This window comes from Bidens hawaiensis, unplaced genomic scaffold (assembly GCF_021521415.1).
Source record: "Bidens hawaiensis isolate Kalapana, Puna unplaced genomic scaffold, B.hawaiensis_p1.1 tig00031829_1, whole genome shotgun sequence".
In the NCBI taxonomy this organism is placed as follows: domain Eukaryota; kingdom Viridiplantae; phylum Streptophyta; class Magnoliopsida; order Asterales; family Asteraceae; genus Bidens; species Bidens hawaiensis.
Genome location: NW_027495387.1, coordinates 1 through 20,696, shown reverse-complemented (window position 1 = coordinate 20,696; position 20,696 = coordinate 1). Strand labels below are relative to the sequence as shown.

Sequence of the window (20,696 nt, the reverse complement as noted above, 5' to 3'; positions counted from 1 at the left end):
AGACGAGTTGGCATACAACTTGACTCGACTCAACTCGTTTTAGGGGTGTAAGTGAGCCGAGTCTAAGCTTGTTAAGGCTCGAACTCGACTCAAGTGCGACTCATTTATATATTTTGTTACATATTTTTATGATTATTTAGATATATATTTATATTTTATAACTTTTATGTATCTATAGTATATATAACGTATGAGAGGATGGAAATTAAGGCACCTTGGTTAAAGGGATTTACAATCAACATCGCATATGTTTCACATAAAACATGTTGAATAAGGACAAAATGGTCTTTCAACTATAAAAGCACACGTGTATTTTCAATTATTTGAAAATATTTACAATTTTTCACTCTTAACTCTACTAGACTTATGTTAAACTAAATAATACTTGCAACTTTGGTCTCTTATCTTTTTTTATTTTAATTTAAACCAACTCCCTCCCCCCTCTTCACGATTTTTAAACAACCACTAGTAAAAAAACAAGCTTTAATTGTGGTTGAGCTTTCTATTTTTTGACGCAGTCCACACAAAAACCGCGTCTAAATAAAACATGTTTAATACATTATAAATAAAGCGTCATTCCACTTAAGTGGTGGTGAGATGGTTGAGCTTATCTAAGCTTAAATTCGACTCATCTCAAGCTCTATATTTAAAGCTTGGTCGAGTTTAAACTGATGAAGCTTAGATTAAAACTAATTTATTCTTTAGGCTCCCGGCCACACATTCGATTCTGCCAACACGTCATGGCATAGCAAATCTTTGGATGTGACGTCACGAGTGAGTTCATCATCTTCTTCTGTTTTGCTTCTCACACTGAAAGTCAAGTAGTATAGTATAATAGAGACACTATATATATCCACTAGCATTGGTCAAATTCCAATCAACAAACAATAATAATAAATTAATAATATCAATGGCTGCTTCTGCGTCAGTGGTGCCACTGGGTTCACAAGGTCTAGTGGTGTCAGCACAGGGCTTGGGTTGTATGGGTATGACCGGAAACTACGGACTACCCAAACCAGAACCCGACATGATTAAGCTCATCCACCACGCTATTGATTCCGGTGTCACGTTTCTTGACACGTCTGACGTGTACGGTCCTCACACCAATGAAATACTCGTTGGCAAGGTACTGATTAATATTATTATTAATCGATCAATTTCGTTACCTAGCTTTTATTTTGATTTCAGTTTAGAGGTTTTTTATTTTGATTTCAATTTGGGTTTTTTTTTTCTTGTTTGAATTTCAATTTTGGTTTTTTTTTTCTTTTTTTATATTTCAATTTTGTGTTTTTTTTTTTTTTTAATTTCAATTTTGTTTTTTGTTCCAATCTCAGTTTGGGTTTTATATATTTATGTTGATTTCAGTTTAGGGCTTTCTTTTGTTTCTATTTCAGTTTAGGTTTTTTTTTTTTAATTATTTTGATTTCAGTTTAGTGGATATTTTTATATTTTTTATTTCAATTTCAGGGCTTTTTTTTTTTGTTGATTTCAATATAGTGTTTTTTTTTTCAATTTTGGGGCTTTTTTTATTAGTTTGATTTCAATTCAGGGGTTTTAATTCTTTTAATTTCAATTATAGTTTTTTTTTTCTTTTTTTATATGAGAATATGGTCTTTCTTATTATTATATTTATTTCAATTTAGGTGTTTTGTATTTATTTTGATTTCAGTTTAGGTCTTTTTATTTTGATATCAATTTAAGGATTTTTTTTTAATTATTTTGAATTTAATATCGGGTATTTTTTTAGCTACTTTGATTTCAATTTAGGCTTATTTTGTATTTTGATTTCAGTTTAGGCTTATTTTTTATTATTTTGATTTTAGTTTTGGGTTTTTGCAGGCTCTGAAGCAAGGAGGACTCAGAGAGAAAGTTCAAATCGCTACGAAATTTGGAATCAGGCGGGTGGATGGAAAGACGGAAGCGTGTGGTGATCCGGCGTATGTTCGATCATGTTGTGAAGCTAGCTTGAAGAGACTTGATGTTGACTGCATTGATCTTTACTACGTTCATCGGATTGATATTCGGGTCCCAATCGAAGTCACGGTTAGTATCTCTTGCTTCTCTTTGTGCTCTAATTCTGCAAAGCACCAACTAATTTGATACTGCAGAAATAAGGCTAAAACACACCGAACTCTCGAGGAACTGCAAGAAGTTCGTTTATGTTCGTTTGTATAAAAATGAACAAACATTAACAAGGAATTTCGTTCAAATAACTATATGGTCGTTCAGTTGTGTTCGTGAACGCTCGATAATGTGTTTGTATACGTTTGACATTGACCACTTTCGATTAGCCAAATCAAATAAAACATCGTTTGTGTTTATTTGTATTCGTTCGTTTGTGTTCATAAACGAACAATTTCATTTCCTTAATGAATGAACTTGAGCAAGAATTTCGTGCGGTTAGAAGTTTGTGAACTGTTCGCTTGTCCGATAAAATCTTAACGAACGAACATGAGCATGGCCCTTCCATTCGGTTCGTTTACAGCCCTATGTAGAAACATCAAGTATTTATAAAAAAAATATATATATGGTGGAGACCAAACATTTTTGGCTAAAATGCGTAATAATAAAACTTTTAGGCCCGAAAGACAAAGCCAGAAAACGCCAGATACATTGTGAAAACCGAAACGGAGCGGTTTTCAAAAACCCAAAAACTGAATCTTTGATTTGAGCCCAAAACCAACCCGAACCGACCGATGTGCCCCCTAGTTGTTACTTTCGTTCTTTTTGAAATTTCAATCGTGTACGGAAGAAAATGGGAGTATAAGTTGTTCTTAATTAACACTTGTATATATAATTAAAAGATGGGAGAATTGAAGAAACTGGTTGAGGAAGGGAAAGTGAAGTATATAGGATTATCAGAAGCATGTGCTTCAACAATCCGACGGGCGCATGCTGTTCATCCAATAACCGCAGTGCAGAATGAGTGGTCTTTATGGTCAAGAGATTTGGAAGATGAAATTATTCCCACTTGCAGAGAACTTGGTATTGGGATTGTTCCTTACAGTCCTATTGGCAGGGGATTCCTTGCTGTCGGCCCGTCATTGGCTGAAAACTTGATAGAAGGTGACTTCAGGAAGGTATGCATAATTTTATAGGAGATAAAATATCTTATTTGTATTAAAAACTTAAGTTTAAGTTTGCCATTGCAGAATATGCCAAGGTTTCAGAATATGGATCACAACAAGACTATATTCGAGCGAGTGAACGAGATGGCTACAAGGAAAGGGTGCACCGCGGCTCAACTAGCCTTAGCATGGGTGCACCACCAAGGAACTGACGTGGTTCCAATACCAGGGACCACAAAGCTTGAAAACTTTAACCAAAACATTGGGGCTTTATCTGTAAAGCTAACGCCAGAGGAGATGGCTGAACTTGAATCGTTTGCTTCAAGTGAAAATGTTAAGGGGGAAAGGCACGCGTTGATGCAACTGACATGGATAAATTCGGAAACTCCTCCATTGTCTTCTTGGAAAGGCAACGTAGAAGTTGTTTAATATTTATAAGCTTCACGAGACCATAACGATTTAGACAAAAACGTGTTGTTTTAAAAGAGTATCGATCACTTTTGCAAGGCATGTTTGTTATGTGTAGTGACTTGTCTAAGAATTTTCAATATGTATCTTCTTTATGTTGCTCTTCATGGCATGGTATGCTATGTTTTAATGTCACCATACATCTTCTAATAAAACTTGTACCTTTTGTGTTTAATGTCTTGGAAATAAATTTTACAAATGAGACATTGATGTATATTATTTCCTTGAATGGCAATAAAGAATTATTATATAAAAACCGAGACTAGCAAGGTGCTAGGACCGAATAACGTTTAGAAGAAAACGGGAATACACACACCATAAAGACCAGTCTCAAAATTTTGAAATTTGCCATGTTGTTTAGTAATGTGTGTTTGTTCGCTGGGTAAACGTTATTGTTGTTGAAGACATTATCATTTTAAATTAATTTAAGAGACGTCAAAATGACTGTGTGAGCGAGGTAGTTTCTTTTGTGATATCTATAAACTAGGAAATTAAGTACCTCTTTAACCGAGTTGTGGGAACATAGCTTGAACTTGCACGATTGTTGTATGTGGTCCTGGACTTGTTTTGCAAACGTCTGTGAAATTGTGCCATTCTGAACATTTTTTAATTGACAATTTTACTTGTACTACTAAATCACATAATTTATAATTTTCTAAATCCTTTTCTTCCTTTTACTCTCTTTATTCTTTTTATCACTTTTAATATTGATAATTAATTAACTAACTTATTTATTTTACAAAAGTATATAATTTATAACTTATTTATTATAGTTTATTTGATTAAAGTAATTTAATTTTTTACATGTATTTTTATTATTATTACTCTAAAAGGTAGTATTAGGTTTGTGTATGTAATTCGTATTTTGTCTTTGTAATAATTGTTTATTTAACATTCAGTACGTATAACTTTTTATAATCCCTTTGTGCCGCCCCTCTATGGGATTTTGTAATAAAATGGGCCGAGGGCTATAAAAACCATGCTCCATAGATCCTTGTCAAATCAAACATTCTCTACGTACACTAAAACACGCGTTTCTTGCAAATTCCAAGCTCACAATCCGAGATCCAGGTATTAGAGTTGCATTCCATACTCCTCGAATATGGATTGATCCGAAATACATTGTTTAGATCCATTCCAGGAACGTACAATACATATTTTGTAATTGCAAATGAACCGAATCGAGCCAAGGCCAATTTGTGTAAGCTTGGTCTTGGCTCATTTAATGTAATAAAATTCGGCTCGGTATTAAATAAATAATTAATTATGGGTGTAGTCGAGTCAATCATGAGCTACTAAAGAACAATTCGCTAAAATTAACTTATTTAGTTTACATATAACTTTCATTATTCATTTATTTTCATCTCTTTTATAAAGGTCTTTACTTTTCTCATTTATAATAAACGAGTGTATAATATATAAATTTTAGTTGGCTTTGTTCACCATTTATAATACATTAATTTAGTTGGCCGTTGAAAAAATAACAAACAAGTGTATCTTCTTACGCACAATATACAAGTTTCAATACTTTTGTTATTTGTTGAAATGAGACAGTCTCCTTTTCATCTCTTGAAAATCATCTACCCACCTCTTTGTGGTGGCGGGTTAGCCGAACCCAAATTTGAAGGTGGTGGTGGTGTGTAGAAAAGAGATAAAGTGGTGGGGTGGTGGTCGAGTAATGGTGCAGTGGGTAATTATTTCTCTGTTTAAATGTTTAAACAATTATTAAAATGGATCCCACATTTCATTTTTATTTTATTTTTATTTAAATTTAAAAACCATTAAAATGCGCTTACGTTTATGTAAGGTTACCGTTTGAAAAAATTAACGATCGTTAGTGAATAGGACGAATTCGAGTTAAGTTTTCAAAAAGAGAAAATTACTGTTTGCGTCCCTGTGGTTTTAGGACGGAGACACAATGAATTCCCAAAAAAATTTTTGAACTGGTTGAGTCCCCGTGGTTTCATAAACGAACAATTTGAGTCCCTGTGGTTTCAGAAATGAACAATTTGAGTCTCTGTGGTTTCAATAAAATGAAAGTTTACCCTGTAAGTTAAATAACGGCAGGAACTCAAATGGTTCGTTTCTGAAACCATGGGGACTCAACCAGTTCAAATATTTTTTCAGAGACTCATTGTGCCTCCGCCTTAATAACATAGGGACGCAAACAGTAATCATTAAATAACTCGATATATATTACTTTGCTTAAATAAAATATATAATAATATTATTAAAATCTTATGCGTATATTTAAATATTGAAATAAATACAAACTAATTGATTTGTAACACGTCACGGCAGAGCGAATCCATGATATCGACGTCATCAGTCAATTCATTAGCTCTTCAAGCTTCAACACTAGAGATACTATAACTATATATACATTTTTATACACATATTCACTAGCATTAACAAATTTCAATCAAAAAATAATAATATTAATAATGGCTTCTTCATCAATGGTACCAAAAGTGAAACTAGGTTCACAAGTTCTAGTGGTTTCAGCACAAGGCTTGGGCTTTATGGGCATGTCCGGTAACTACGGACTACCCAAACCCGAACCTGATATGATCAAGCTCATCCACCATGCCATTGATTCCGGCATCACGTTTCTTGACACCTCCGACATGTACGGCCCTCATACAAACGAAATCCTCATTGGAAAGATAAGGGGTGTAAACGAGCCGAGCTGAGCTCGTTTTGACTTACGAGAGTTCGGCTATTTTGAACTCTTTTTCTAAAGCTCGAGTTCGGCTCGTGAGTTGTTTTCTTTATACTTGTTTATTATTTATCAATTAGTTTATATACAATTTTTTATTGTCTTCATTTATTTTGAGAAAAAACTTAAACAAGCCTTTAAACAAGCGGTGTGAAATGTAGAAGTCCAAATAAGGTCAAACTTAAAATATTCAAGTCTCGTTAAGACTTGATCGAGCTTTATTTGGGGGCCTGGCTGGCCTAGTTTCAAGCTTTTAATTACTTATCCGATCTTGAGTAGCTCATGAGCGGCTCGGGTAACTGTTACGTAGTTTTTTTTATATATATAATCAAGTGTTTTTGCAGGCTTTGAAACAAGGAGGACTTTAAGAGAAAGTTCAAATTGCTACGAAATTTGGAATCCGATAGATAGATGGAAAGCCGGACGTTTGTGGTGATCCGGCTTATGTTCGATCATGTTGTGAAGCTAGCTTGAAGAGACTTGATATTGATTGCATTGATCTTTACTATATTCATCGGATTGATACTCGAGTTCCGATTGAAGTCATGGATCGCCTCTCTTGCTATTCTTTAATACGGGCAAAACCGTGTGAATTTCAGACATAATAGGAACTTAACACGAAATTTGTGGGTTTGGTATAAACGGGTCCCGGTCAGTTTCGGGTTGCACAGGTTTAGCCAAACGGGTAGTGTTTGGGTTTAACCTGGCAGGTTCACTGGCTGACATATTTAACCTTTTTATGTTGTATTTATATAATTTATACGTAATAAATTATATTGGTCGGGTATCTTAATCTAAAAAAGAAATTAACATAAGATTTATATCTATGCACGTATACATGTATGGTGATCTTATAAAAAAATATTTACAAAGATAATATTCTTTTTTACCGATATGTATCATCATTGTATTACGCTTTTAAGATCGTTATAATATAGCTAACATAATCATTAAACATCATCAAAAATAATTTTCAAATACAAAACATTAATATTTAAATAATATATACCATAAACTCAAAAGTTTGGAATATCGTGTCGATGTAGCAAGATTATCTTCATTAGTGTGGGAACGCATTAAACGAAGGAGTAGGGCTTGACAAATCATGCCTAAACGTTCTAAACAAATCATACATAACACATACCTGTTTATAAAGCGAATTGCACGACACAACATGTTTTAACACGATTAATATCATCTATTTAGTGACACGACTCTAAAGGAGGCGGTAGAAGTTTAGAATTATAAAGGTGAAACAGAGGATGTACTAGGAAAACAAGACTAACTGACTAAAAGAAACAACTAGGTTTCAACGGCATAGTGCATGGAGATCACCATGCGTGCTGTAAAGATTACGCCATAAATATCTAATTAATTGCACAACTAAACTATTAGTTCTAAAACAACTATATATGTTTCACTAGATGATTAGTACTTCAAATTGGAAGAAGAAAATGAGCATGAGCATTCAAAATTGGTTTCTTCATCACATTATTGAGGGTTCTTAATTAAATCACCATCCAATATATACATATATTAGAACTTCGTGCATGACATGTTCCATTCTGGCATGTTATATTCATGGAGTAAACATGTAACATCTCTGGTTTTTTATATTTTGAACTAAATAGTAAAGGGTTTATTATTTATTATGTTCTTTGACTATTTTATAAAGTAGAAGGGGACATTGTGAAAATACTTCAAAGGGCTTTATAAAGACTAAACTTCAATGCCAGTCACTACATTTCTTACTCCTTTAAAATTCTAGAGTGAGAAACTATGTGTGGGTACGGTTAGGGAGAGAAACCAAGAAAGAAAGCCAAGAAGCATAATTTTGAGTTGTGATCATGTGAAAATCGACAAAATAAAAGGTATGCTTATATTCAATAATTGATATTTAGACACATGTAGTTTTGATTTAAGAAAACTATTTTTTTTTTCCTCCTAAATCTTTACTTCATTCTTAACTAATAATTTTTTTTTGTGTCAAAAATTGGGTTCCAATATGTAGAAACATAGATATTACATCAATATAGCAGGTAGGCGGGCAATAAGTTGCGCCGCCACCCCTTTCTGAATTGCAAACCCTAACCTGCTAAAGACATACCCCTGCCCCTTTGGAGTCGACACATTGCTATGCACAACCTGTTGGACCCTGGTTAGAAAACGGATAGCTTCCGGTGCCAATGAGCCAAATGTATCAAAAGCCAGAGGGACAAAAACATGTTGGTTCTCTTCGCATGTTTCTCCACCTTCTTCGTTTCAGCCCTTTTCATTGCTTGCCCAGCTACAAACCCATTATCTTTTATGTTTTTTTAGAGATGTTGGATGAAAAGTGTGTTATATGGCATGGTTGATCATGCCTACACTCATACACTTTGAAATATGTATGAAAGTGATACATGTATGAATTAAAATGAAACTTTTATAAAGATAAATTTTTATGAACCATGTTCATATGATCAAAATTTTTAAGAAAATATATAATATAAAATATAAACATCTAAATAATTTGTGAAAAGTTTGTATCCTAAGATAAAGTTTTATGAAATGAGGAAAAAGACAAAATGTACAGCTAAATAAATGTACTAGTTTGAAAAGGACTTACACTTTCGATCCAAATAAAAAATAAAATTGTTTATTATTGGTTTTGATCATTTTTAGTTGATGACCAGTGAATAAAAAGTTTTTCTTTTCTTTTTAGAAAAATGAAGTGGTAATCACTATTTGTTTTGTTTTGGATTCTAAACGTAAACAAACCATTATAGTGTCAAATTTTAAAGAAAAATAAGAAATCTATTCCAATCAGCTTTTAACTATGATTTCTTTATGCAGCAGTAACCAATGGCATCGAAGGATAACAAACTCAACAAGAAAAATGAAGCTATTGATGCATCAAATGATAACAAACTCAACAAGACAAACGAAGTTGCTTATGTTGAAGCAGAAACATCATAAAATGTCACGGTATGTTTAATCACAAAATCAAAATCATCATGAGTTCCTGTCACATACAGTTTTAACTTAATTCATCTATGATTTCTATATATATAGTAGCCAATTGCATCAAAGGATAACAAACTCAGGAAGACTAATGAAGCTGCTGATGTTAAAGATAAAGAAAATGTAAACCTTCCACAAGATATCCAACAATAGCATCAAAGTCCCAACTTCATAAAAAAATTAAGGGGCAACCATTCTTGCATGGGGGGGGGGGGGGGGGGTACAAGACCAAATCATATCGAGTTTGTCTTTATTAGAGACAATGATGCAACAGCCCCTGCTTACATAACCAAAATCCCTAGACCATCTTTAAACCTTACAATTTCGGTCACGTCTCAAGGTCTTTTGTTGCTGACAAGCCTTGGAAAGGGCAATTCACATCGTGCCATTGTTCGGAACCCGTCGATAAGAAAAAGGTTTACTCAAAATATTCCTAGAGGAGAGTTGAACAGAGGCTGCAGCTTAGTCCTTGGCCTAGGGGTCTGCCAAAAACACTAGAGAACATTGAAACAATCAACATTAATTAAAAATGGAAGCGTGTTCAGGATTTCAAGCCACGTGGTAATGGTTATAGAGACCTTATAGAAAATGGAGCGATAAGGATAGGAAATTCCATCTATTTTGTGGGCTTAATAGGAAGTCCAACCCATTTTATAGTAAGCTTTGATCTGTCAAACGAGGAATTTAATGAAACCCCGCTACCTCTTCAATTGCATGGGGTCAACTTTACGACATTCATTGAGCTCAAAGAGAAGCATGTCCTTTACGAGGCAAAGGACGAACACGTTTGGGAATTTGGAATATGGAAGGTTGAGGGATCATGTTTTGAGAAAATGTTCGTAATAACTCCACCATTGGATGCAATCACTTTACTTGGTTTTGGAAAGGCTATAGAGAGCAATCTTTAAAAAAACTCCAAGGCAAAGCAAGTGTTGAAGACGAAATTGATGTCGAGCATATCAGCGACAAGATACCTATCAACAAGAAATCGATTACAATGACGTGGAGCTTACCCTAACGGAAAGAGCCTGGTCGAAGCTTTGGCTACAACTCTAGCTTCCTAGCCAGCATTCTTGGTTCTTAACCAACTTCGAAATATTTGTTTATTCACTTAGTTAGCTCATATTTTCTTGCTTAACTAGCTCCAACTCAGCTTCACTTAGTCGTTTTCTATTCTTATTTTTAGTCGCATAAATTTAGTCGTTAATAGTTTACCCACCCAATTAAATACTCAGCCGACTTCCCTTTTTCTCTCTTTTAGCCATCTTCTTTTATTTTTTTAGCCACATAAATTTAGCTCCCAAAATTAAATAATGTACCTATCCAATAAAATACTTTGTCAGCTTCTATATTTTTACTCTCTTAGCCGTCTTCTTTTTTTTTTTCATTAATTACCCGGCGTGTTTTAGCCACGATATTAAATGTGTTTAGTTACTAAGTTTATTTTTTTACCTATCATTTTTATAAAACCATCTTTCACCCTATCAAAGTCTTTTACTTTCTTACTACATTAGATCTATTTTTCCTCATTTGCTAAAATAAACATGTCTATTTTTTAAAATTATATAATTTTCTCAAAACAAAATTAATAAGGGAAAAATCCCAAAATAGTCTATTTTAGAGAGAGAGCCCCCAAAATAGCTCTTTTTTCCTCAAAATGTTTTAGAATTTAGACTTTCAAGACGTTTTGAGGAAAAGATAATAATATAGAGGTAGCAGCCCAAATTTCTAAAAAAAGTTAGGCAGGAGACCAGATTTGAGAAAATAATGAAGGAAAAGTCCAAATTATTTTGAAATCTTTGAGTAAAATTTAATTATTTTACAAAACTTTTTTCTCAAAAAACAATCTTCCAAGACTATTTTTTAATGTTTCCTATCTTTTCTGTCCATATTTTCAAATTCTAGAAAAAAGAGATATTGAGATCTCGTCTTGAGAGACGAGATTCTACCACCACCACCACCCACCATTCGCCTTCTACCACCACCACTACCGCCACCATCCACCACCACCACCCACCCACCCACTACCTTCGATCATCACCCACCACCATCGTCCGCCACCACCATCCATCACCACCACCCACTATCCTCCACCACCACCGTCGGTATACCTTTTTAAATATATCTTCTCCAATTGTTTAGAATATATCTGCAATGGATTTGGAACAGATATAATTCTTGGGAGAGAAGATGCAGCTTCTGGTTCAATAATTGAAGTAAAGATGCCCATATGCTTTTATGATGTTCTTGCTGATCATTTTTCCTTGGAACCAGAACACGGGAAGCCGATTCTTGTTTTGATTGTTCAAACTCTGGAGTCAACCGTTTGCTTCTCATATTTTGTGTCACGAATTAAGAACATATATATATAATATACACAACTATAACTAAATCTCGGTATACTTGAAAGTGCCACCGTCGGGCGGGTGGTAGACGGTGGTGGACTGGTGGTGGAGGACGGTGGGTGGTGGTGATGCCGGAAGATGGTGGTGGGTGGTGATCCATGGTAGTGGCGGACGGTGGGTGGTGGGGGTGGATGGTGGCGGTAGTGGTGGTGGTAGAAGGCGAACGGTGGGTGGTGATGGTGGTAGAATCTCGTCTCTCAAGACGAGATCTTAAAATCTCTTTTTTTTAGAATTTGAAAATATGGACGGAAAAGTTAGGAAACATTAAAAAACAGTCTTGGAAAACTGTTTTTTGAGAAAAAAAGTTTTGTAAAAATATGAACTTTTACTTCAAGATTTCAAATAATTTGGACTTTCATTTCATCATTTTCCCAAATTTGGTCTCCTCCCTAACTTTCTTAAGAAATTTGGCATACTACCCTATATTATTATCTATTCCCAAAGCGTATTGACAGGCCGCGTGGAATATAGCCGTTGGTGGTTTTTTAAAAAAAAATTTTTTTTTTGTTTAACCTATATATAAATACCAATCCACACACTCCATTTTAATTAAAACTCACCCCATTCTCTCTTATTCTCTTAAAAAACCATACTTTCCCTTTACCAAAACTATATTTCTCACCATTTTTATAAATGGCATCGTCTTCGTCTTCCGAAGAAGACGAACTCATTTGTCAAGCGGTTCAAACGACGATAAATTTTTTGATCGATCAAAGACGCCCTCGAGCCCCACTATTCCGGCAACCACGTCTTCGTGATCGAAAGACTGCTAATGAAACTTTAATACGTCACTATTTTAGCCCCGATCCCGCATATGGTGAGGAAAGTTTCAAAACTCGTTTTCGAATGACTAGACGATTATTCATGCGTCTAGCAAATGACTTGCCGGAGTACTTTGAGTATTTTCAACAAATGGATTACGCTAGAGGTCATCCCGGGTTCACGCCTACTCAAAAAATTACCACCACTCTTCGACAACTAGCGTATGGTGTTGGCTCGGACATGTTGGACGAGTATCTACAAATGGCTAAAAAGACCGGACGCGATTCGCTTAACCACTTTTGTAAATGTATATAGTTTTATTTAAAATTTTATTATTTACATTTATTTATATAATTTTAAATAATTATATTTAGGGGTCATATCGCTATACAAGCGGAGATACTTACGTAAACCAACAATGTATGATATCCAACGCATATACGAGGTGCACGGTGAAAGGCATGGTTTCCCCGGGATGCTCGGTAGCCTCGATTGTATGCATGTTGGTTGGGATATGTGTCCTACTGCTTGGCGAGGTCAATTCCACCGAGGTGATCACCCCGGCCCTACTATTGTACTTGAGGCGGTGGCGTCCTAGGATCTTTGGTTTTGGCATGCGTTCTTTGGGGTTGTCGGGTCAAATAATAACCTCAATGTTATCGATCAATCACCGATATTCGATGACCTTATCGATGGGGTTGAACCCCCTCAGGCTTTTTTTGTAAATGGAGAACACTTCAAGTACGGGTACTACCTCGTTGATGGTATTTACAGCGAATGGGGGACACTAGTTCAAGCTTATGCGTCTCCACTTTCTGACAAACAAAAGTACTTCACGAAGAGACAAGGATCAACCAGAAAAGATATTGAAAGGGCGTTTGGAGTCTTAAAGAAAAAATGGGCAATATTGGCAAATCCAATAAAATTTTGGACAAGGGAGAAGATAACGGAAGTCGTCTACACGTGTGTAATCTTACATAACATGATACTAGAAGACGAGGGTCACGCTATTTGTCAAAACTACCAAGGTGATATTCCAAGACAAGAATCGACGATCACCAATGAACAACGACTCGATAACTTAAATATCATCAAGAGTCATGAGATACACGACAACCTTCGGCATGAGTTGGTTGAGCATTTGTGGGATAGAAGACCCGATAATCTTGTATTAGACTAGTAATATTTTAAATTATTATTAATGTAATGTTTTATATTATTATTAATGTAATGTTTTAAATTATTTAAAAAAATAAAAAAAAACCCAACCAAGTCCCGGCTCATCTAGACCATTACACCCTCTGGGGCTTGGTCTGGGGGCTTGGTTGGCATGCCTAGTCAGCGTCACGTGTCATGAAGATGTTGGTTCACTTGGGGCTCAACCAAGCCCTATTACCCTTAGCTTAAAAAAGGCTATTTTAAGAATTTTCCCGATTAATAATCATGATTAACAAGCATGGTGTCGGTAAAGGCATCTTGACTGAAAAGCATGTTGTACGATAATTTGCTATTGGTTGGAAAACATGTTGTGTACCGGATAACAAACCTCTTTTATTGATTAAAAAGCATGGTGTACTTTGCATCGTAAATGGTTCTAACCGCTGCCACCACCACCACGACGGTTAAAACCGCCTTCACAGCCGGTACGAGGAGAACGCCTGTTGGCAAGACTAGCACGAATGTTTTGTATTAATTTAAGTCTAATCTATTAACTGCGTTAAATAATCTGTTAAATTTAAATGCGTTATAGCTTTTTATCTGAAGCACAAACGTACTAAAACTGATAAGTTGATCAAAAGTTAGGAATCAACCTGCATTTAACTTTAAAAGTATTTTGTTTGCATAAAAACAACTCATATTGATAAATAGTATTTTACCCGGCGTGTTGCGTCAGGGAGGTCGGCTAACGCGTCGAGCTGGTTGGATATATTTATGATTTATGTGCCCCTCGTATCGCAATGGTGCGCTAATGTGGGTCTAGTTGATTAACATATAAAAAATTAGAATATTTAAAACGACATTTATTAGGTCGGTAAAACCCAGACGTCGGTAAAACTCAAGTATTTTTATTTTTTCAAATCTTGCCAGTTTTAAAACTCACGAATATTAACAAGTCGTATACAACGTGTGTTGTAAGTTTCTGAAATTTAAGAAAAACAAAATGAATCCACATTTATTTATTTATACACGGATAATTAAATAAAGATGTTCATTCCCATGACACGTGGCAGAGAGAGTGATAACTGATAAGTTCATCTTCTTCCCATTGCTTCAATCAAATCAATGGCAGTGGTACCAAAAGTGAAGCTGGGTTCACAAGGTCTAGTGGTTTCAGCACAGGGCTTGGGTTGTATGGGCATGTCCGGAAGCTACGGACTACCCAAACCCGAACCCGACATGATCAAGCTCATCCACCACGCCATTGACTCCGGCGTCACGTTCCTTGACACCTCTGACGTGTACGGCGGTAACACCAACGAAACACTCATCGGCAAGGTCAGTATAGTAATTTCAATCGTTACCTTTATTTGTTTATTCATTTATTATTATTATTTTGTTTTTGCAGGCTTTGAAAGAAAGTGGGGTGAGGGATAAAGTTCAAATAGCGACGAAATTTGGGATCCGAGGAGTGGATGGGAAGACAGAGGCGTGTGGTGATCCGGCGTATGTTCGATCGTGTTGTGAAGGTAGCTTAAAGAGACTTGGTGTTGATTGTATTGATCTTTACTATGTTCATCGGATTGATACTCGAGTCCCGATAGAAGTCACGGTTCGTCTCTCTGTTTCTTCTGATTTCGGCTTTGCCTTAAGTAACTATCGAGCGGTACTACAAGAGCTTGAGCCCCTTTCTCAAAATAATAATAAAAAAACATATAAGTTGATTAATAGATAATAAACAAGCCTAGCTTAAGCTTGATAAAACGACCCAAGCTCGGGCTCGTTTAAGGTCTTTTTCAAAATATATAAATGAATTAAGAAGTTATAAACAAGCTGAGCTTAAGCTTGATAGAAAGACTCACGGGCTGAGCTCGAGCTTTAGAATACATCTCCAAACAAGCCCGGGCTATCGAAAGTCCACTCAAACCGAACTTACCCATCATTTGGGGCACATGGACGCAACTCGGGCTCGGCTCGTTAACATCTCTAAAACTAATTTGCTACTGCATAAACATTAAAACCAGTTGTTCCAGAATTTGTGATTGATGTTATTAGTTTTGCTGTTTTTTTTTCCAATGTTAATATTTTATAGCAAACAAAGTTAGTTTGAGTTGTTCTGAACACTTGCATATGTGAAAATCTGTAATTAAAAGATGAGAGAGCTCAAGAAACTGGTGGAGGAAGGGAAGGTGAGGTATATAGGATTATCAGAAGCATGTGCTTCGACAATCCGAAGGGCGCATGCTGTTCATCCGATAACCGCAGTACAGAATGAGTGGTCATTATGGTCAAGAGATTTGGAAGATGAAATTGTTCCTACTTGCAGAGAGCTTGGTATTGGGATTGTTCCTTACAGTCCAATCGGTAGGGGATTCCTAGCTGTCGGTCCATCATTGGTTGAAAACTTGATAGAGGGTGACTTCAGGAAGGTATGAATATTTTTTAAAACATTGTATTTTACATAGACCTGGCGAAACGAACTGGTCGGGCGGGTGGCATGCAGGGCCAGAACGGGTGCGGGTTAGAATGGGTGCGAGTCAGCACATGCCAAGTGCCAACTTAGAAAAATGTTATTTTGGTTGGGGTCAGAATGGGTGCGGGTCAGAACTATAAGAGATTTCAGAATCCAACTTTTAGCCCTTTTGATGCAGTTCGGGTCGGAATGGGTTCGAAGAGGCCCACTAATCGGCTGTTAATGTTCATTCCTTTACTAACATGTGCCGGTACGCACAGAACGTGGCAACGGATGCGTGACCGGTGCCGGTGCGGGCGTCACCGGCGTTGCGTGCGTAACCAATGTCTGAACGCCCGCATCAGGCACAGGCTACGTGTGCAGAGCCGATTACAAGTTGAGAGCTGTGTTAAGTGCATAACGTGGTCGGCTTACGTGTCTGACGCATATACCATTCCGAACCGAACATTTTGGAAGGATTTTTTAAATCCATTAAATAAAGGTTTTTTAGTCATATGAAAATATAATTACTTGTTATTGCAGAAAATGCCAAGGTTTCAAAATGTGAATCACAACAAGACTGTATTCGAGCGAGTGAACGAGATGGCTACAAGGAAAGGGTGCAGCGCAGCTCAACTAGCCTTAGCCTGGGTGCACCACCAAGGAACGGATGTGGTTCCGATACCAGGGACCACGAAGCTCGAAAACTTTAACCAAAACGTTGGGGCGCTATCCGTTAAACTAACACGAGAGGAGATGACAGAACTTGAATCGTTCGCTTCGAGTGAAGTTGTGAAGGGGGAAAGACATGCAGTCATGCATATGACTTTTATAAATTCAGAGACTCCTCCATTGTCTACTTGGAAAGCCAAGCTATAAGTTATGTTATGTTAAAAAATCAGTTCAATTGTGAAAAGTGAAACATAACTTTATACCCAAAAAAAATTGTTATATTAAATGTGAATACTTAAGTTTATACCAAGTACGATTTTAAGTTGGTTTAAAAACAAATGTTGATGTTTATCTACCCCATTGTAGTTGATCTTTAGAGTTTTCGAAGTTTCGTATGTTACGGTTTTAGGTGGTGGTCGTATTAATGTTGCAATTCCATGTCAAAGTATTAACACACACCAAAAAAGACACGAGTTTCATCATTTTAGCTTTAACTTATCTTATAAAAAATGCTTAGTAATGAAATGGATAAATTGCTTATAAAAAACGAATCTATACGAAAAAGAAACGAATAAGGAGATTTAATGGATTACATCGCCACACTTCACAACGAGCAAGTCTAGTTTTTATTGTATTAGGTAAATTGCTTAAAGTTGTATTTATAATTTATATGCATATAAATACAACGTTAAGTTTTCATGTAAAGAATAAGGTTGAAGGTTGAATTCACGTATAAAGTACATAACTTAATTCACATGTAAAGCATTGACACAACTGAATTCACATGTAAAGCAAAATGTTGAAAACAGTCTACATGGGACATACAAAGTCACATGTAAAGTAAAATATTCATGATTAAACTCACAACTACATTGGATCAAAACCAAGTTAATAAAACATGCATTTAATCAGTGCTATATTCATATTTGAGTTTACATGTGAAATAACTAGATGTGTACTATATGTGAATGTGAGGTTATGTCCACATGTAAACACTTGACTATATAGTTTAAAACTTTGATTAATTAAAAAATTAAAAGAAACTATAACAAAATAATAATCAAATTAGAGTAATACTTAGTATAGGATCATAACTAAATAATGTCAAACTCCAAAAAGAAAATGTACACTATTTCTTCTGGCTCTACTAGCGCTCACGACTATCATCTCCTCTATCTTCTATCACTATCGCAAACGGTGACATGTCGCAGTTCCATGTGTCGAGAATCTGGGTCCACACATGAGTTTGGAGATGCGGGTGGGCCCGCAGCTGGGATTCCCATATCCTTGGTCTTATGAAGAAGAAAAGTTCCACACAAAATCGTCACAAAGCCGCATATTTCTGTTGCAATTTGTGATGCACTTTGATCATCCCAGTCCTGTAATTATGCCAAACAACACAAATCATATGACATTAATCATTAAGAAAAATTATTTAAACTTTCGGTCAACGAGACTGACTCACCTTGAACATGATAATACTAGCTAGGATAGTGAGGCTTGTAAACAAGACATAGTATACTGGAGAAACCACATTAATATTGAAAGTATCCAATGCCTGCAAATATTTATTCCAAACTTGTGATATTATTTCAGCGATTTTTAACTTATATTTACGCATGTGTAACATAGCATACCTTGTTCAAATAGTTGAGTTGCATGACACAAAAACCGACAAGTAGCAAGGTGAAAAACCATGTTTGGAAATATTTAAACTGATTACTTTCTGTAAACGATAGCTTAATAGCGATTCCCACTGCTTTCACACACATAACCTACATTTCCCAACAAAATCATGAGAAACGATACAAAATAATGAAAAAAATATAAAATAAATAAATAAAAAAGCCAAACCGTCAACGAGCCCATGAGAGAGCATATTCCAACATATACGATTAGATGAGTTTGCCCATAGAGTGGCACGTAACGGTAAATGAGTACACCAACAACAATCAACACAGTGCAAGCATAGACCATAAACGCTGTTAACATCATATAAATCTTCGTTAACACTAGCTAATCATAATTTGTGTTTTATAATGGTCAGATAAATAAAGCATACCTGGCTCGGTTGCAAAGTACCAAACTTGTTTGACTGAACTAACTTGAGTCTCATGTGGAGCATGTAACACGATTGTGGTTGAACCCACTAAGCAGAGTACACAACCAACTACACCAAAAATATGCAACCTTTCATCCAAAAAATAATGGGCTAATACTGCACTGCGCACGTCACATAAAAATCACACCTTTGCATCAAATTTAGCCTTTTCATATGGTATTTAACAATACCCTTGATCCCAAATTGCAGGGGCCATTTCTTTATAAATAAACACAAAAACTCTTATATTAAATAAAATCGTTGTAAGAAATATAGAGTGTACTACCTGACTATTATACTTAGAGCTCCCAAAGGGGTAACAAGAATGGCGGGAGCAAATGCATACGCTGCAAAATTCGCTACTTCACCCAAAATCACTGCAAAAACATCGAAATTTTAAAGTAAAGAACAGATGTGTAATAGGTTTTAACTAACAACATATGGTAGAGGTGGGATAACGGGTAGGTTGGATAACGAGTTAAAATGTCACTTTTACCCTTGTATTTAAGATATGTTCGTGTACTAAAATTTTTAGCCATTTGACCGATTAGAGAGCCCTTTTTAGATCGTATGAGGTCAATATAGCAGTGTCATACTGTCATTTGACTTATAAAAAGCGATATCCTTTGTGAAAATTTGGTTAATATAAACACATATAAAAATTAATGAGATGTAACTGGAACTTACTGCTCACCATCCCCGCCCACCACATAGGTTGCTTCAAGTATGAGTGACCTCCTGAACCTGAAACACATTCCCGATATAAATTTCTTTATAGAAAATAAATTTCGTTGTTTGGTGTCATCTAAAATAACATTTATCGTGACAAACTAATGCAGATATTAACAATTAAACAAGGAACACTAAGCAAATCATGATAAAGTAGCTTGTATGCATATATGTGTTACTTAAAATCATAATTGGAGCATTCGACCTGATCAATATTGATCAAGAACAAATGAAAATAATAGTTGCTACTCTCAACAGTCAACACACATGGTATTGTTATTGATCTAGTCTATAAGATTAAACTAGGCCTTTGCATTGACAATGATTCATGATCAACCAAAAACGAACATAACCCCTAATTAAAAAGAGCCCGTCTTGATGCGTATTATAACTGATCATCGGCTATATGATTTTTGAAATATGCAGTTAAGAACAATCAACTTAAAACAGTTTATTCAAAACTGATTGCTCCAGTTGCATATAATAAAGAGTTTAGCATGCAATCACAAAAATTATCAAAACAGCTTACTTAATAATAAACATATAAATAAATAAAATACATAAATAAATAAAATGAACCTGCTCTGGTTCCTGAAGCACCAGCCTTCATGAGACCCTTCTTCTTAATAATTAAACTAGACCCAATAAATATGCTTGATGATATAGCAAGAATAAGTCCATGAACATTATCAGATGATATTTCCCCCATATTTTTTATAAAATTAAAAATGGAGAAAATATCAAATAAATAACCAATTCTGTGCAGAAAGTAACAGATTACTGCACAAATTCTGCCCTAAAACCCAAAATCACCCACACAAAAAAACCCTAAATTTATTATTTTTCACTCTCTACACAATCAAGAAACATAAAGATTCAAACTTTTTGATGATTTTCAAAATGGGTGTGTTGTAAAAAGATGAAAAATCAATTTTGGAAAGAGGGTTTATAAAAAGTTTATGACTTTTTAAAAGATTTATAAATGGGTATGGAAAATATCATGCATACATACAAGATTTAAGATTGTGACGTATGTATGTATGTATGTAGATATATGCATGTTTGTATATCTATCACTCTCTCCTGTAATTGGAGGCGAAAGAACCTAATTTTCTGTTTATGTGAGCCTGAAAACACGAACTAAATCTGAATAATATTA

The 20,696-nt window shown here is 35.3% G+C and overlaps 3 protein-coding genes across 4 annotated transcripts; 2 read left to right on the top strand and 1 right to left on the bottom strand.

The window, feature by feature from the left end:
* Nucleotides 1-910: 910 nt before the first annotated feature.
* LOC143582644 (putative aldo-keto reductase 2) lies at nucleotides 911-3,497 on the top strand. The gene is made up of 4 exons (XM_077065164.1): nucleotides 911-1,126; nucleotides 1,840-2,043; nucleotides 2,805-3,080; nucleotides 3,153-3,497. Exons 1-4 carry the CDS (start codon nucleotides 911-913, stop codon nucleotides 3,495-3,497), a joined length of 1,041 nt encoding a protein of 346 aa, XP_076921279.1.
* Nucleotides 3,498-5,967: 2,470 nt separating this feature from the next.
* Nucleotides 5,968-16,926, top strand: LOC143582645 (putative aldo-keto reductase 2). 2 transcript variants are annotated; one of them, XM_077065166.1, is made up of 4 exons: nucleotides 5,968-6,211; nucleotides 14,992-15,195; nucleotides 15,737-16,012; nucleotides 16,579-16,926. In XM_077065166.1, exons 1-4 carry the CDS (start codon nucleotides 5,981-5,983, stop codon nucleotides 16,912-16,914), a joined length of 1,047 nt encoding a protein of 348 aa, XP_076921281.1. In that variant the 5' UTR covers nucleotides 5,968-5,980; the 3' UTR covers nucleotides 16,915-16,926. The 2 variants fall into 2 exon arrangements, with proteins under 2 accessions (XP_076921281.1, XP_076921280.1); XM_077065165.1 differs by lacking the exon at nucleotides 5,968-6,211 and adding an exon at nucleotides 14,697-14,921.
* An 876-nt stretch (nucleotides 16,927-17,802) lies between these two features.
* Nucleotides 17,803-20,287, bottom strand: LOC143582646 (putative magnesium transporter NIPA1). The gene is made up of 8 exons (XM_077065167.1): nucleotides 20,117-20,287; nucleotides 19,496-19,552; nucleotides 19,095-19,185; nucleotides 18,770-18,930; nucleotides 18,562-18,689; nucleotides 18,345-18,482; nucleotides 18,173-18,265; nucleotides 17,803-18,086 (listed from the first exon to the last, which is right to left on the bottom strand). Exons 1-8 carry the CDS (start codon nucleotides 20,244-20,246, stop codon nucleotides 17,880-17,882), a joined length of 1,005 nt encoding a protein of 334 aa, XP_076921282.1. The 5' UTR covers nucleotides 20,247-20,287; the 3' UTR covers nucleotides 17,803-17,879.
* Nucleotides 20,288-20,696: the final 409 nt, after the last annotated feature.